The following is a 17,145-nucleotide window of genomic DNA, read 5'->3' as shown; positions in this document are numbered from 1 at the left end:
ACTGTGTCTATTAAACTGGTAGCCCTTCACATTAATCGGTACCCAAGAAGTAGCTCTCAGTTTCAAAAAGGTTGGTGACCCCTGCTCCATGCCATGCCAAATTGAGGCAGTAATTAAAACAAAAGGAGCCCCTACCAAGTATTGAGTACATATACAGTAAATAAACATACTTTCCAGAAGTCCAACAATTCACTAAAAAAATTTTTATTGGTCTTATGAAGTATTAAATAAATAAATTTTTTGAGATAATGAATTAGTGGGGTTTTTGTTAAATGTGAGCCAAAATCATCAAAATGAAAATAAATAAACACTTAAAATATATCAGCCTGTGTGTGATGAATCTATATAATATACGAGTTTCACTTTTTGTATTGAATTACTAAAATAAATAAACTTTTTATTGATATTCTGATTTATTGAGCTGCACCTGTATGTATCTTCCAGCCTTGTAAATTGAGTAAGAGCATGATTACAGTCACGAAGCCCAAATTTGATCGTGAAGCACGTGTAATTAGAGCTGCATGATAGAGTATGGGCTAAATATAATTTATATATTATATTATATTATATTATATAAATTATATTTATAAATAAAAAAATATTTCTAATAATTAATAATTAAATTACATTTAAAATTAATAAATACATGTTTATATATATATATATATATATATATATATATATATATATATATATATATATATATATATATATATATATATACAGTACAGACCACAAAAGTTTGGACACACCTTCTCATTCAAAGAGTTTTCTTTATTTTCATGACTATGAAAATTGTACATTCACACTGAAGGCATCAAAACTATGAATTAACACATGTGGAATTATATATGGAATTATATACATAACAAAAAAGTGTGAAACAACTGAAAAATGTCATATTCTAGGTTCTTCAGAGTAGCCACCTTTTGCTTTGATTACTGCTTTGCACACTCTTGGCATTCTCTTGATGAGCTTCAAGAGGTAGTCACCTGAAATGGTCTTCCAACAGTCTTGAAGGAGTTCCCGAGATGCTTGGCACTTGTTGGCCCTTTGCCTTCACTCTCTCCAGCTCACCCCTTAACCATCTCGTTCGGGTCATGAGCCCGTTTGTCATAGTCATGAAAATAAAGAAAACTCTTTGAATGAGAAGGTGTCCAAACTTTTGGTCTGTACTATATATATATATATATATATATATATATATATATATATATATATATATATATATATTGACCGACAGTCTTTCATTTATTTGCACAGCTGATCATGTTGGAGAAGGATGGAGGTATAATACTGGATAAAGTATAAGGTTATTGGATTAATAATCTTTAAATGTATGTTTCATGTAAACAGTAATAAGTCATAAAAACAAAACTTGAAGGCAATGAAATAGTTAATTAAAATACAACAATAAGTATTGTACATTAGCATGCTCTTAATAATAATGGCAATAATGAATGTAGAATTAACACTTTGCTCACAAGTAAATGTGTGATTAAAAGGTAGGATATCTAAAAGAATGAAAAACTGCCCATATTTTGATGAACACTCGTATGTCAGACTGCATGCTTTGAACTTAATTGTAACTTTCAGCAACACAAAATGGCAAGCATGTAATATGTAAGTATGTAATAAGTAATTACATATGATAATATTGGTAATATTAATAATTATGTTTGTATTTCTATTGTCAGCAAAACATTTGAACTGTGAGATCACTGAGCATGAGTCAAAATAGAGATACACCACTTATAAAACGATTCCAAAAACAGTGCTCCTTTTTAACTTACTCTTGAGTACAAGTACAAAAGTAGACTTTAGTATTCAAAGTACTATGATTTATAATAGCTATAATGTCCCATTATTACTTTTTGTCACAAGTCTCTTGCATAATCAACTCAGATTATTTGAAAAGACTCTAAACACACCAATCTATTAATAGAATGATATTTATGAGTAAGATATTTATATTATCCACTCAAAAAAAAAATTAATGACTGATTTCACAAAATGTAGTGGAGTAATAATAAGATATTTAACTTTTAAATGTAGTGAAGTTAAAGTGTCCCAAAATGGAAATACAGATACAACAGAAACAGATCCAAGAAAATGCTACTTAAGTTCAGTAACGATTTGCATTTACTTTGTTACTGTCCACCACTTTAAACCACGCCCTTTATTTGTCTGAAACAAGACATTTATCATAACAAAAGATATTAGAGGAGAATTCAAGGTCAACTGAACTGACATGGGAATGAGTGGGGTAGCAAATAGTACTGTAGAGTAACCACTAGGGGCATCAGACACATTTTGTCTTGACTTTGGAAACAGACGACGCCCAAGCACACACTATACAGTGCACTACATTACACTCAATGACCCACGTGTTTCCACTTCTACTACTGCGATGGTCGGTCAAATGGAGCACGAGCCTGCAAAGCCACGCCCCGGCATGAACGAATTTTGGTAGCGTATACTAGGCGTGCATTAGGACCTCCCGTTTGTCTTCCTCCAGCGGTAAGGAGGTGCGGTCTAGGGCGGTTGTACAGTTTGGGGAGCGTGGGTTCCTCTTTTACACTTAGAGGTCCACGTCCTGACCTCCCGCCGGGCTGCACGAGCCTTTTAAACTTCTTTTTTTTTATCTTCATTGTCAGAGTTAACTTTTTTCAGAATATACAATCTTTACCAAGGTAAAAAAATTTTTTTATTATTATTATTGTTAACGTTATGTTCCCGACGATCAGTTCCCGTCGTTGTACTATTTGTGTGAGTGTTTGTGTGTTTTATCTAATTTTGATCGAAAGTCGCGCGATGCTTCTGCTCGTCGTGTTCTCACAGCTCGCGCGCATGGTGGTGACCATTTTAGGAGCTGATGCAACACGCGCTCACCGCCTATTACTGCGTTTTACACGCCCAGAGAGCAAGGGCTTCCTTCAGACTGGGATTTCACAATGAACCAAACGTAATCGAATGTACTTTTCATCTAGACATAAGCTCTTTGTGTTCTTGGCGTTCTTTGTTTACTGTAGAGCATGTACATTAATTGTAGACGCATGTGCAGTCGAGATAAAGGCACATTGGAGCCTAAATACATCAAGCCATCCGTAAAAAAATAAAGAAAAAAACTAGCAAAAAATAATGAACGTTTAGGAAATACGAAGCTAATTACATTTTCCTTGGCGCACGTGTTTGTGTGTGTGTGTTTGAGGTGCTCAAGGAGAATCAGACTTGCAGTGTGTTGAAATGGCGCGCGCTAAGCAACATGCAACTGTTAAAATGTCTGTGTGTGTGTAAAGGGAGAGAGTGATAGAGAAAAGACTGTTAAATGTCTCACTTGATGTGGTGTTTTGTAGCACTTTCATTAGTGTTTTAAACACCAATATAAATGTATATCCAGATGTAAAAATATACATCAAAATAGTGTAGCTGAGGTTCTGGATTAAAATGTAGATAATGGTTTTAATGACTCGTCCTGTACTCGACTTGTGATTGTCCAATGAAATCCTACTTAGAATGGACATGTCCCACCATATGTCTTTTCTTTAAAGTAGCAACTTTTTCGAAGCGAATATAATTCAGGGATGTTTTTTTTTGTGCATCTTCGCACCCACAATTCCTCTAACCATCTATTTTAATTGAGGAAAACATTGTTGTAGTTGTAGTAATTCAGTCAAGCTTCAAAGTGCCTGTTTCAAAAAGGAAAGCATTCACATATGAGACATTTTTTGCTTCTGTTGGGACACCAGTTGCAATTTTCTGTCAGTATGTGAAGTTTAACACAATCCATTCCCAGATTCTTTAGAGCATAAAAGAGTGCAAATAAAATCGTTCTTTTCTCTTTTATTTCACTCTAGTTTGTCATGTTCCCTTTCTCCCATTTTAGACGGTTAACAAGAGTGTCTTTGCTTCCAAGACATTTCAGATTGTTGCTTTTGGAAGTGCATGAGTAGCTTTCTGTGAGGTTATGTATATACAAGGGAAGTTTATGGGAACCGCCCTCTTTCATATACATGATCTCACGGACATTTGTGATTGGTTAGTATAAGCAAAGAAGAAAGCTTTCCCATTCGTTCCGGCCTCAGAGGGCAGATTCATGCTCTAGTTAACATTTTACTGTCCAATGTCACAATGGAAGACCTCCAGTCATGTTTTGTTTTGATTGCAGTGTTTTTTTTTTTTATAAACGGTTTAGCTTTGTGTATATTGAACACAAACCTGCTGTTAATAGTCAAGGACACTATAACAGTCTGTCTGATTCATGGGTTGTGTAATGTTTAATGTATTTTTAAAATCCAGCAAACTTTAATTATTGTCTGTTGTCTGCACTGTTTGCACTGGGTTGTACTCGATGCACTTTATGTAACTTGTGTTGTAGCTCTATGTTGTTTTGTTTGTTGTTGTTTAGTGTAGCACCAGGGTTCTGGAGAAACGTTGTCTCATTTTTACTGTGTATAGTATAGTATAGTAGGAATGACAATTAAAGCCTCTTGACTTGACTTGTAATGCACACCTGACTATATTACTCTTCAGGACTCCCATTGAAAATTTGCGATTTTTTTTTTTTTTTTTTTTTTTTTAAATTATCATATGGATACCAGATTTGCAGGAGCAGTGCCTACAGTATTAGGTCTTTTGAATATTTTAACATATTTAAGCATGCAGGTTCACTGAATCAGTATCTGAATATAACTTTCAGTTAATTAATGCAATCTTTATCACAACATGAAATATTAAAACGAACCGAATGAACCCTATTGAAAGCGTTAATCTGATCTGAGTAATTTCACACACGCAGTGCTTGTTTCTCTATTGTAATTTTGTATCAGTGTCTGGATTGACGTGTGCATGCGTTTGCATGGCATACTTGGTGTTCCTTTTAGCTAGTTTTTGTTAGTGGAACAAACAATTGTGATCATGAAGCAATAGACAAGACACTGAGCCTAGTTATTGTTCTTAAAAAAAAAAAATGTAGACTGTGCTGTTCTTTCTCTAAGATTGTTGAGCCTGTCATATCCGCTGTACTCTACACACTGTTGTTTATTTTAGGTACGGTGAGGGTGTCATGACATTCATCAATTAGGTCAATGAATTTGAGTGTGTGTACTCGGTTGCATTGCAACTGTGTAATGGAGAGGCAGTTTGTTGACCTGTCATGTGCCCTTCAATATTGGCATCATGATACGACGACTGTTTATCAGGATAGTTCTCAATCCCACCAGGTGTGTAATTTTAGCTTACTGTAATAAAGCATGACAAGAAATGTCAATTCTGCCATCTGGCGTTAAGTAAACTAAACATTATACTTTGGTTTTTCGATTTTGTACGGTAACTATTTAATCTGAGGAAATAATCAGGGTGTGGCCATTACCTCCAAACGGGTTCAGTTTTGCACAATACTGTGAAAATGCTCTTGACGAGTCAGACAAATGTTTAAGGTTTATTTCTTCTCAGAAAACATTTCTCAATCCCGTTATTCAGATAAGAGATCCATGGAAGTTGTGACTAGCGGTTTGTCAGCACGTGTTTAGGGTTAAATATCAACCTGACATCCTCGCCACGTCTTCTCTTTCACTTGTCTGACATTTCCAACTTGTTCCTGTCGAGCCTCTGCGTTGTGATTGGTGGGCAGCAGGGCTGTGTCCCAACCCTGCCCACATTTTGTACATTTCTCTGCTTCTTAAAGAGGCACTCATCAATTCAGTGTTATACATAACAATGATTAATGGAAGGTCAGAATATCTGGCTATTCTTGTCAGGCTTAAAACATAAAAGACAATAACAGATTTTCCATTGTGTCGTGTGCAACTGCCAGCTTCACACCAACAGCTGGTTTTTCATAGTGATTTCCATTGACGTCTGAATAGACACCTGATGGCGGTTAGAGAGGCCGTGCACATGATTACCTCACTTGTCCTTCCTGAATGTTTCATTCTGCCTGAATAAGGAGTCTGTATGCAGTGAGTTTTTAATTATGTGGTTGGAAATACACTAGAACTGTTATTGGCCTGGGAACATGTTACTGTAAAAGGTGGGACTAATTAATGTTGAGTACTTATGGAAAGAAATCCCAGGACTGAACAAATTCCATTCTATTTACTAATCTCACTCTTCAGCCAGAAACGGTGTTGCACTTCCTTTTTTTTATTCTCCTTATTCCATTAGTTACTTGCAATGTAGGGATCATTGCAGCTAAAGTGCTTACGTTTTGTGTCGCTTTTTGTAAACAGAAAAAGAATATTGTCCGTTCGCTGTTAAACCAGGTGACGTAAATCAACAGCAAAACAACTGGAAACAAGCTGTGCATATTTCTATCGGTCACTCAAAATGTATTTATGTAAATAAAATCTGGTCGGCGCTTGATGTAGTCTTTTATTTATACTAGAGGTTCTCGCGTTTCAAGATCCAGAAATGTGCGCTCGCATAGAGATTGATTAACTCTTCTTAGGTAACAGTGTAGTAAGGCTTAATTGTTCACTATTCCTGATCTCATCACAAGACGTTCTTGTTCCCAGAGTTGAGCACAAGATTCAGCTATAAACTTCACACCTTATGTTTTGCAGAGCATCAGGTCTTTGTAGCATTTAATGCAATTTATTAATCTTGTAAATTACTTGTTTGTTTGTTTATTTATTTATTTTTGTGGAGGGCATTTCTGAGAGTGTGTGTATATATATATATATATATATATATATATATATATATATATATATATATATATATATATATATATATATATATATATATAAATAAATAAATAAATAAAAACACGGACGCTTTGGCATGATCAGCTGCTGGAGTCACCTGACCACGTGACCCCACTTTGTTCTATTTCTAGACCTGATTGGGTTTGTGTTCACAAAGGCATCTGGCATGAACTCGGTCCACTGAGCAGCACAGAGTACTCCCTTTTTAACGAGCTGTATACATTTCTTTGCTTTGCGATCTCTCATTTGTGATTGTTGCTGTTTGTTTGGGAAACTGTTGTGGTTGAGATACAAGGATTTCTTTAATGTACTTTGGGTTGCTCTGAAGAATTTAGTGTTGGTAAGTCTTTTTAAGCATTTAAAAAAAAAATTTGGTGAGGGGGATTATTATTTAATTTGGCATTTGTTTATGTATACTTGTCAAGAAATAAGTATTATGTTTGCATTTCTATATTATCATTTATGTTGAAAATATAGTCATCTTTTAAGCACATTAGATTAGGAGATTAGATTTAACAGCCAGCAGGTAAATTTAAAGTCTGATGTTTGAAAAGGTTATCAATCGACTTTACTTGATAAAGGGGGTTTAAGGGTTTTAAGAGTCATGGTTATTTGGGATCAGAATGTATGTGCTATTAAATACAGTCTATCTACTAAAGTTAACTCTTTAGACACTTTTTAGTTTTATTTTGTTAATAATAATAATAATAATAATATTAATAATAATCAACCATGCTCTCAACTGAATACAATTTCTGAATTTGTAATGTGATAATGCTATAGAACATCAGATCCACAGACTGAGAATGGTCTGGGGTGTCGACATGCAAAGTGTTTTTTATAATTTTTATTTTTTTATTTTTATTTTTTATTTAATAAACTAAAGATTCCCTGAATGGTATTGCAAATTTCAGACTTTTAAGAATTACTCTTTTTTTTTTTTTTTTTTTTTTTTAACTAAACTGTAAATTCCTAACAGCTTGTCAATTCTCAAGTGCAAGGGTGAGTAAATAAAACTTCTGTTTGTTTTTTTTCCCCAGGTCATAGACCCTGCATTGGAGAGCTCCTCTGTTTGTGTGTGTGTGTGTAAAGGTTCATCATGGTTCTCTCTGTGCTGCAAGGCTTCGGGAAAAAGCTTCTCCGTGTGAAAGTGGTGGATTGCAACACTGAGGATTCTCGCCTGTCACGATGTCTCAACACTTTTGACTTGGTGGCGCTGGGGGTAGGCAGCACACTCGGCGCTGGCGTATATGTGCTGGCAGGCGCCGTGGCACGGGAAAATGCGGGTCCTGCCATTGTGCTCTCATTTCTTATTGCTGCTTTGGCCTCGGTCATGGCGGGTCTGTGTTATGCCGAGTTTGGAGCACGGGTGCCCAGGACAGGCTCAGCATACCTGTATAGCTATGTCACAGTGGGAGAGTTGTGGGCCTTCATTACCGGCTGGAACCTGATCCTGTCATACATCATAGGTAAGCTAACATTGCTCGCTCAAGGCTGTGCATGATGCTAGATCTTGGATCCTGTAAAATGAATGAAAGCCTGTTTATTAGAGCCTATTTGTTAAACATTGGGTGAAGGCAATGTTCTTAAAACAAAACAAAAAGCAAGGTTAATATGGACAAAGTTGTTTCTCAGATACACAGACAAAAAAAACTAAGTGGAAGATTTGAACACACACAAAATAGTGCAAAAGAAGTAAGACAGAATCAGTAGTGAAACACAGCAAAAAATTTTGTAATCTTGGGTAATGTATGTAGGGCTGAAACCATTCCTCAAGTAACTCGAGTAATTTGAATCCAAAAAAGGATTGAGGCAAATTATTAGCAACATTATTACTGACTCGCCCTGGAGCGCTCTGGACGGGTAACACCGAAGATGCTGCAGAATAAAAAAATGGAGGCGAGAGAAGATTCAGACCAAAGAAAATGACAGAAAGGTTCCAAAGTTTGGTTTTATTTAATAATAAAATGTAAAGATAACACTGTACAATGTGTTTATTTTGTTTTTGTTTGTTTTTTGAAAGATTTTTTTTTAAATTTGTATATTTATATTAGCATTTTGGTGTAATATGCCAATTAAATGCACTAAATGGGTTTAGTTTTCACAGATATTCTTGTATGCAATTTCAGCAATAATTACATTTTTTTTCTAAATAGGAAACAAAATACTTGTTTATTTTAAGAGACTTTTTTAATTTTACCTTGTATATTTAATATTGCACTTTAATAAACAAAACGTACTTCTTATCCAATTACTCGATTAATTGATGGAGTAATCAGTAGAATACTCGATTACTCAAATAATCAATAGCTGCAGCCCTAAATACATGTATTATTTCCTTAGACAGCTGTTTCACTGGAATATTAGCCAAAATACAACGCAATCTAATATTTGAAAAAGTGTATGTGTAATGTTTGTTGTTGTGGGGTTTTCAGTGTTCATTAAAAACAAGAAAAACCAACAAAACTTTCTTGTTTAGTTCTTTTTAAAAGACCTTTTGACAGTTTTACTGAGCGCCTACATTCAAATCTGGATATCGATTTAAATCCTTAAAGTCTGAGCCATAGGAGGAAAAACTTAATGAGCTAACAAGGAAAAGAAACTTTGCTTGGAACGGCAGTTAAAAACGAGCCTATCGTCTTCTGGGTAACACCAGAGAGTGGGAATATAAACATTAGAATAGACCAGACACTAGTTATTCCTGAAATGTCCCGACTCACAGGCTTCTCAAGTATGCATTTTGTTTCCTGAGCAGATTACTTCATCATTCTGCCAGCAAATAAGTAGCATTCTGCGATTGCTTGGATATTTCTGCAGAATTATCTACTTCATCTCCTTCTAGACAGTGATGCTTGCAATCTGCTGTTTTTTGCGTCTGTAACTTCCTGGAAATCAACACGACTGTTTTCTGCTTAAATCATTCTCCTAGGGACATCCAGTGTAGCTCGAGCCTGGAGTGCCACATTTGATGAGCTCATAGGGAAACAAATCGAGATGTTCTGCAGGAGCCACATGAGTATAAACGCACCTGGGATTTTAGCCGAGTATCCAGACGCCTTCGCTGTGCTCATCATCCTCATTCTAACCTGTAAGTTGATTCTGCAGATTAGCTAAACACTAGATTGCTTCAAAGCAAATTTTACAGACATAAAAAATGTTTCAAATAAATAAAACATTCTCTTTAGATAGACAGATGTTATTTACACCAGCCATTACTCAGGAGGTCACATGATTGGCATGTGTGTAAAAAAAAATAGAAGCATTTGACTGAACTGAACATGCTTGCATTTTACACATGTACACATTTTACTGAATAAATATGAACTCTGAGTTATGTGTAAAAATTTATTTTACTTTTATTTTGAGTGTATTAAGAGTGCAATTTAATTATATTTCTATCTGTTTTGCTCTAAAACAAATGTCACTTTTGGATGAAAAACAGGCATTTCATCCATGTCCCACTCACATACTATATCACAAAGTGTAAATATGATCTTGTGCTTAATGTAAACAAGGCAATCTTGCTATTAATACAGTACAAATAGTATTTTATCTCTTCCCCGGGTGCAAATAGATCCTGCCCCTTTTTTATTCTTTTGCAGTCTTCCATTAAGTGTTGAATTGTTTTCAGGTCTGCTGGCGTTTGGTGTGAAGGAGTCCGCTATGGTGAATAAACTGTTCACGTGTGTCAATGTCCTGGTGTTGCTGTTTGTCGTGATCTCCGGTCTGATCAAAGGGTCCCTCAAAAACTGGAACCTGGATCCAGAAGAGATCTTTAACAGAAGCCTGAGTGAAAAGTGTGTAGAGGATCTTGATTTTTTAACACTATTATTCAGTCTGATCGTGTATAATAATGTTTGTTTTAAACTGTTGTTAATTTTGGGTTAATATAATGCACACTTTAATTTTTTTTGGTCTTTTTAGTTATACAGGGCCATTTCCTTCACGTGACCGCCTGGGAATGGGTGGGTTTATGCCGTTTGGAATCGGTGGAGTTCTTTCAGGCGCTGCTACTTGCTTTTATGCTTTTGTTGGGTTTGACTGCATCGCTACCACAGGTGAGAAGTGTTTTTTTATTTTTGTTTTTAGCTTTAATTTCTTCAGGTTTTGCTTGTAACATGCAACAGAAATAACAAAAGCTGTAGTTTACATTAATCTGTTTGTTGTAGAAAGTGTCTGCTGAATTAAAATCTAGATGTGCTTAATCATGCCAAGCGCATGAGTACATTTCTGAAGCAGGTTTGCTGAGTGTCTTAATGGCGCCTGCTGCTCTCTTTCTGCAGGAGAGGAGGTGAAGAACCCACAGAGGGCCATCCCGATTGGCATTGTGTCCTCGCTGCTCATCTGCTTCGTGGCCTATTTCAGCGTGTCTGCAGCTCTTACTGTGATGATGCCCTATTATCTGTTAGATAAAAACAGCCCGCTGCCCGTGGCGTTTAAATATGTGGGCTGGGACGGCGCTACGTACGCTGTGGCAGTCGGATCACTGTGTGCCCTCTCCACCAGGTAAACCGCTCTTGTGTAGGGGATTGAATTGTACATAATTTGGTTGTTTTAGCAAGGAGCTTTTTAGTTTTTTTGGGTCAGTATTGAGAAAATATATCCTTCCAGTAGTTTTTTCATTATTATTTGTTTATAATAAATGCTAAAGAGATTAGTCATTTCAACCGCTGTGACTCTTGAGCACAGTAAATCATTTGGTGAGGATGAATAGATAAATAAGAACTCTTCACCCCGTTGCCACTCAAGTAACATGCTTTGTCAGATACGTACGCACCACATGCTAAGGTTTTTCGTGTGTGATTAACAGAAAACCTCAGACAACCCTGCTAATAAGATTAACAGTGAATTGTAAGTAGGAACTAGAGAGCATGTTCTAATTTCCATTTTGCCAATATGTTCCTTGTGCATTCTTTGACGGTAACGTTTTCAGTGTGATTTTCTCATGAATAAAATGATTGTTTGCTATTACTTACATGCATGGCTCTTTCTCTCTTTCTTTTCCTCCACTAGTCTACTAGGCTCCATGTTTCCAATGCCCAGAATTATATGGGCCATGGCTGAGGATGGGCTGCTTTTTAAGTTCTTGGCAAAGATCAGCGACAAATCCAAAACCCCCTTAATAGCCACCATAACTTCAGGCATTGTGGCAGGTGAGAAGACTAAATTAAAACTACTAATACCCCCATTTCCTTCACAGATCTTTCTGGAATTGTCTCCTAGCATGCATTTTCTTCCACACTAAATGCTTACAAAAGAATCGGACCTTTTCAAAAAATCGAAACTTTAGCAGTTTAGCAAAAGGCAGCATTGCCTCTGTAAATGAGTTCAGATAAGTTGTGACCACAAATCAAAGCATTGGGAAGAGATCGTTCATTTTGGCACGGGCTTCAGTTTGGATTTCAGCTGAATATCAAACCCCCATTCTTGATCGCTCTCCTTCACTCATTCTATCCGTTCTGTGCCTCAGTTTGCTGGGCTCCATGTTTCCTCTGCCCCGCATTATCTTTTCCATGGCGTGTGATGGCCTGCTCTTCTCCTTCCTGTCTCGCCTCAGTGAGAGGAAGACGCCCATTGTCTCCACCATGGTGGCAGGGCTTTTGTCCGGTAAGCGCGGAAGGAGAAGCGTACAAACAGTAATGTTAGACGTATAAAGGGTTTACCTTGATCAAGCTTTACTAATCCACCATTATAAAGAAGCAGTGTCTAGTTGGAAGTGAGGAGTGCACAGTGACCAGTGGATAAAATTAAGGTTTCGGGGATGATCTTATGGTATGGATGACAAACATCTAAACATATTGAAACTATCCCTGACATCACAGTACCTGTCTGAAAACGTTTGTTTAAACAGGTAGTGCTGAATATTGTGACATGCCAAGCTGAACACTGCACTGTTACCAGGATCTCATCTGACCTTTGGCAATCACAATTAGCATTACTTTCATCTTAACTGTGCTTAACATTATTGGCTACCTTTTGGGCTCCAAGACAAAAACTATCGCTATCCTAACCTTCTTGACATGTCTCAATCGTGGCATATTTTGAATTTAAAAATGCTTGTAATGTGATTTGACTCTATTTTTTCCCCCTATGAAAGTTTTAAACATGTATATAAAAATCCAGCATTAAGTTGGTTCACAATATTAAAAAGAAAAACGTGGTTGTTACACAGTTGTAAATTTAGCCTGGCATTACCTACCATCATTTAACCGTTTTCATACTCATTATAAACCATTTATAAAGCCCTTGTGTATTTTGCAGGGGCTACATTGCCATCTTCAGAATATTCCAGGATGTTAAGTATAAGTGATATAAGTAAAGCCAAACCATGCAGCACATTGCTACAGCATAACAATACTGACGTGTCTTTGGGCTTTGCTGGTTCCTAATTGATATTGTAAATATTGTTGGTGGACTTTTTAAAATCAGTATATTGTTGCTGTTGCAAGCAATAAATGTGATTGGGGTCATGTGACTGTCTCTGAGATTTTAATAAAAACGGTCAAATATTTATTCTTTTTTTTTTTCAGCTGTGATGGCTTTCTTGTTTGACCTAAAGGATTTGGTAGATCTCATGTCCATTGGGACACTGCTGGCATATACGCTAGTGGCTGCCTGTGTCCTTGTTTTGAGGTATTTTTATTGGTCCTTTCATTTTCTAGCCTTTAGATTTGTGTAATTTGAATATGTAAATTAAGCTTTAATGTATTTAATTAACTAATATTTTCTAGTCAGAAGAATGCAACAACCGTTCCTTTTCCCTCACTCCAAAACGTGTCTTATGTTCAGGTACCAGCCGGAACAGCCCAGTGTGCCGTATCAGATGGCCAGGTCTCAGGACGATGGCGAGCTTGATTCCATCAGCGAAGGAAGTTCAAATTACCTGACTAAAGCCCAGGACAAGCTCAAGCTCAGTGACATTCTTTTCCCTAAAATCACAGAACCTTCGGGCCAGTCTGGCTCCATCGTCAACATCTGCACTAGTGTGATAGGTGAGACAAACACACAAAACACGATGTACAGTGGGTTAAAAAGCAAACATTTGTCTAATTTGTAAATTTAGGGCTGCATGAATAAAGTTTGATGTATAATCTAGGATGCTCATTAGTCATTAGCAAAAGCACATGCAGCCTCATATTAGTAAGTAAGAAACTTGGGTTATTTTTTTAAACCGAAAACTGTGGCCATATTTTAGCCATGGTTGTGAGCTAAAAATGCAGGCATGATTCAGTCTAAATGATAGTGTTATGATGTATACAGTATATTGAACCACAGCGTTGTTAAACTCAAATCAAATCAGGTTAACATTCATTCATTATGTATTTCATAATGAAATTCATTCATATGTCATAGTGAACTGATAACTTGAAATATGTTGAATTACAGACATTCCACATTGAGATGTTCTGTACAGTAAGAAAAGGTGACATGTGACCGCCATTGCTGTAGTAAAAAGAGGAATAAAGCTCTTCTGGATATGGTTTTGGAAAAGAACCATTAGAAAATCACATATTTGGAATAACTGCAGGCATGCATGTTTAGAGCACCCCATCAGTATGTTTACAAGCATTTATGTTTTCTTGTCTCTGTCCCTCTCTGCAGGTGTGCTGGTGTGCGTTTTCTGTATTGTAGCAGTGCAGGGTGAGTTTCAGGTCTGGTCTGTGATCACGATGACAGTCCTAGCTGTAATATGCGTCCTCTTCAGTCTGGTAATCTGGCGGCAACCTGAGAGCAAAACCAAGCTATCTTTTAAGGTAGGATGTGTGATGAATATGCGCAAGACATCAAAATGATAGACAGACAGGTTTCCAAAACTCGTGCTTTTTTTTCTTTCTTGGCAACAGTGTTACAGCATCAGAAAATAATGACATATTCCTCGGTCTTGCACACATGCAGTAATACCGGCAGAATGCAGTGACGTGCTATTCCCAAAATGCTGCTCTGCTCTTAAAGGAGCCACAACATATTTCACCCATTACACTGTGTAACAGACACTCTCTTTCGGTAAAGCCTGTGTAAAGTTCATTAGTTTCAGTGTAGACTTATAGACAGGTGCGGCTTATTTATGTTTAAAATAAAAATCTTTGTCAAATTTAGTGGGTGCGGCTTATTTATGAGTTTTTGAGTGGTGAACTGAGCAGCGGGATTATGCAAGATAATCATCAAAACTGTTTAAGACACAACCAGCTGATGAATGCAGTACGTATAATTAATGCCCGACGTTACGTTGCATTTCTTCTTTCAGGTTCCTCTGCTTCCTTTCCTGCCTGTGTTGAGTATGTTTATTAACGTCTACCTGATGATGCAGCTGGACAGAGGCACCTGGATGCGTTTTGCTATCTGGATGGTAATCGGTGAGTTTCATAGTTACTGTGGTGTAATGTACAGCAAGCACTAGCATGATTTTGGTCCACCTGCAGAGTTCAATTTTATGCCACGCACAGATTACAGATGGAAATAAAGATTGCAGACACACAGAACCAGAGTCATGAACAAATTTTAATATGAAACATTGGTTATAGCACTGTGCCTACAGGAAATTTAAGTCTTTTTATTTGGCATTGTCTGTTACAAATTATAATTAAAGTTACATGTGAGCTCTCAAAATGAAGATTTGTCTCTTCTGATTTCAACCCAGGCCTTTTTATCTACTTTGGCTACGGGATCCGAAACAGCACAGAGGCAACGTCGGCAAGTAATGCCACAGAAAACGACAACTCGGGCAAACACATGGGTAAAATAAACGAACCTCCCATTCCTGAGAAAGAGGCCTTTCTTGCCCATGTTAATGACGGCGAGGAGGAGGAAGAGGACAATGATTCCTAAGGATGATCATGTTGCATAAAAAAAGGAAAAGGAAATGTTGTAGCCAATACAGACTTGTCATATTGTGATGCCGGATATTGAGTATTTGAGAAATCGACGTCCTACTGGTCACGTTCATGAGTTTTGCCGTTATCAGCACTGCTGACATGTCTAGCATTGTGTCCTTCAGGCTTTCAGTGCTCGTGAAAGGTTTTAGGTGCTATTTACTGCCAAAGAACTCGGTTTTAAATTATGTTGCCAAATTGTTCGCCTTGGGAAAGTGAACCTTGTATATTACTGAATGAGTTGTTTATAAGCAGAGACTGTATATTGTATGCATTGCTCTGCCCTGGTTGTATAAATGGACCAGAAAAGCTACTTTGGTTATTACACCTCTATCAGCTTTAAATATGATTTTACAAATGTTTATATGTGGAAGTCTCTTCACTACACATCCTGCAGGTTTGCTATGGATTTAAAATTATATTTATGTCGGGCTGCTTTTCCTGAGCATTGAGATGATTTTGTTCCTTTTTCATTTTGTGACTTTCTCTGAAAATCTAGGTTTGATTATAAATAAATAACTAGCATTACAAGAAAGAGACTGGAACAAAATAGAATGTAAGTATGTATGCATTATTTGAGCAGTTTGGTAAAGTGTAGAGTTGGAATTGTTCTGTAACATATGAGGTCAATGATTGGCAAGAAGTGCAGTGCCTTGCTACAGGTATTTTTTTTTTTTTTGTAATATACGTGTGAATTGTTTGTTTGTTTTTTTGCATTGTGACATGAACTTTGGTTTGGGGATTTTGTTATTTATGCTGCATCCTACATGTGCTTTATTCGAGTCACCTTCTGTGTGTTCTGGCCATCTTTTAAGGGAAATGTTCACATACATTAAATAAAACTTTGTATGTGTTTGTCATCTTTGGTTAGGCAGAATTATCTTTACCCCAAACACTACTCTTTTCAGGACAAAATGTTTAATCTGATCACCTGAAAAGTGTTCAGCTTTGTCCCTTAACATTTTTGTGTAGAACACCGTCAACCTGTTTCTAATTCATCATGTTCTGTGGATCTCTTTGACATTGAGGACCTTTTGAATGTAGGCAAAACAAAGTTTCTGATAATTTAATTGTATTTGCTAAATGTATATAATTGCCGTTTGTTAAAAAAATACAAAATAAAGCGAGCTGTGTATATATTGTATTCTTTCCTAATAAATTATTTACTTCTTTGTAAAAGTATGTTGTGAATATTTTTTTTTTTTTTTTTTTTTTTAAACTAAGTATTTAACATTCCTCTGTAATGTTTTTATTGTATCCAGTTTTATTCAACCACTTATTTTACATTAAGCTATTTTCTGTGGATATATAATATAATTATTTGTATAGGTTTTGAGTAGGTTATAGTAATGTGTGCTGCAGCATGTAACCAATAGAGGTCACTAAACTATTTTAAAAGATAAAATTTCTATAAAATAAAGCATCAAATTATATTTGAGGCTATTAAATGTTTCTGTGACTATCCTAGCAGAAAATGCAACTGTAACACTTTAACTGTATTGGTAGCCACTGCCATTGTCAAAATAGCTGAAAACAAAAGTGAGTACACCCTAAGTGATAACAGCTGT

General features: G+C 36.3%; 1 protein-coding gene across 4 annotated transcripts; it reads left to right on the top strand.

The window, feature by feature from the left end:
- The first annotated feature begins 2,472 nt into the window (after positions 1 to 2,472).
- Positions 2,473 to 16,437, top strand: slc7a1b (solute carrier family 7 member 1b). 4 transcript variants are annotated; one of them, XM_046863163.1, is made up of 12 exons: positions 2,473 to 2,693; positions 7,748 to 8,176; positions 9,637 to 9,795; positions 10,339 to 10,504; positions 10,632 to 10,765; positions 10,991 to 11,213; positions 12,178 to 12,314; positions 13,238 to 13,340; positions 13,497 to 13,699; positions 14,310 to 14,461; positions 14,953 to 15,061; positions 15,346 to 16,437. In XM_046863163.1, exons 2-12 carry the CDS (start codon positions 7,807 to 7,809, stop codon positions 15,531 to 15,533), a joined length of 1,944 nt encoding a protein of 647 aa, XP_046719119.1. In that variant the 5' UTR covers positions 2,473 to 2,693; positions 7,748 to 7,806; the 3' UTR covers positions 15,534 to 16,437. The 4 variants fall into 4 exon arrangements, with proteins under 4 accessions (XP_046719119.1, XP_046719115.1, XP_046719117.1 ...); XM_046863159.1 differs by lacking the exon at positions 12,178 to 12,314 and adding an exon at positions 11,721 to 11,860 and having other exon boundaries at positions 2,480 to 2,693; XM_046863161.1 differs by lacking the exons at positions 2,473 to 2,693; positions 12,178 to 12,314 and adding exons at positions 2,892 to 2,965; positions 11,721 to 11,860.
- The last annotated feature ends 708 nt before the right edge of the window (positions 16,438 to 17,145 follow it).

Source organism: Silurus meridionalis, chromosome 12 (assembly GCF_014805685.1).
Source record: "Silurus meridionalis isolate SWU-2019-XX chromosome 12, ASM1480568v1, whole genome shotgun sequence".
NCBI classification, from domain to species: Eukaryota; Metazoa; Chordata; class Actinopteri; order Siluriformes; family Siluridae; genus Silurus; species Silurus meridionalis.
The sequence above is the reverse complement of the archived record's forward strand: the minus strand, read 5'-3'. Positions and strand labels throughout refer to the sequence as shown.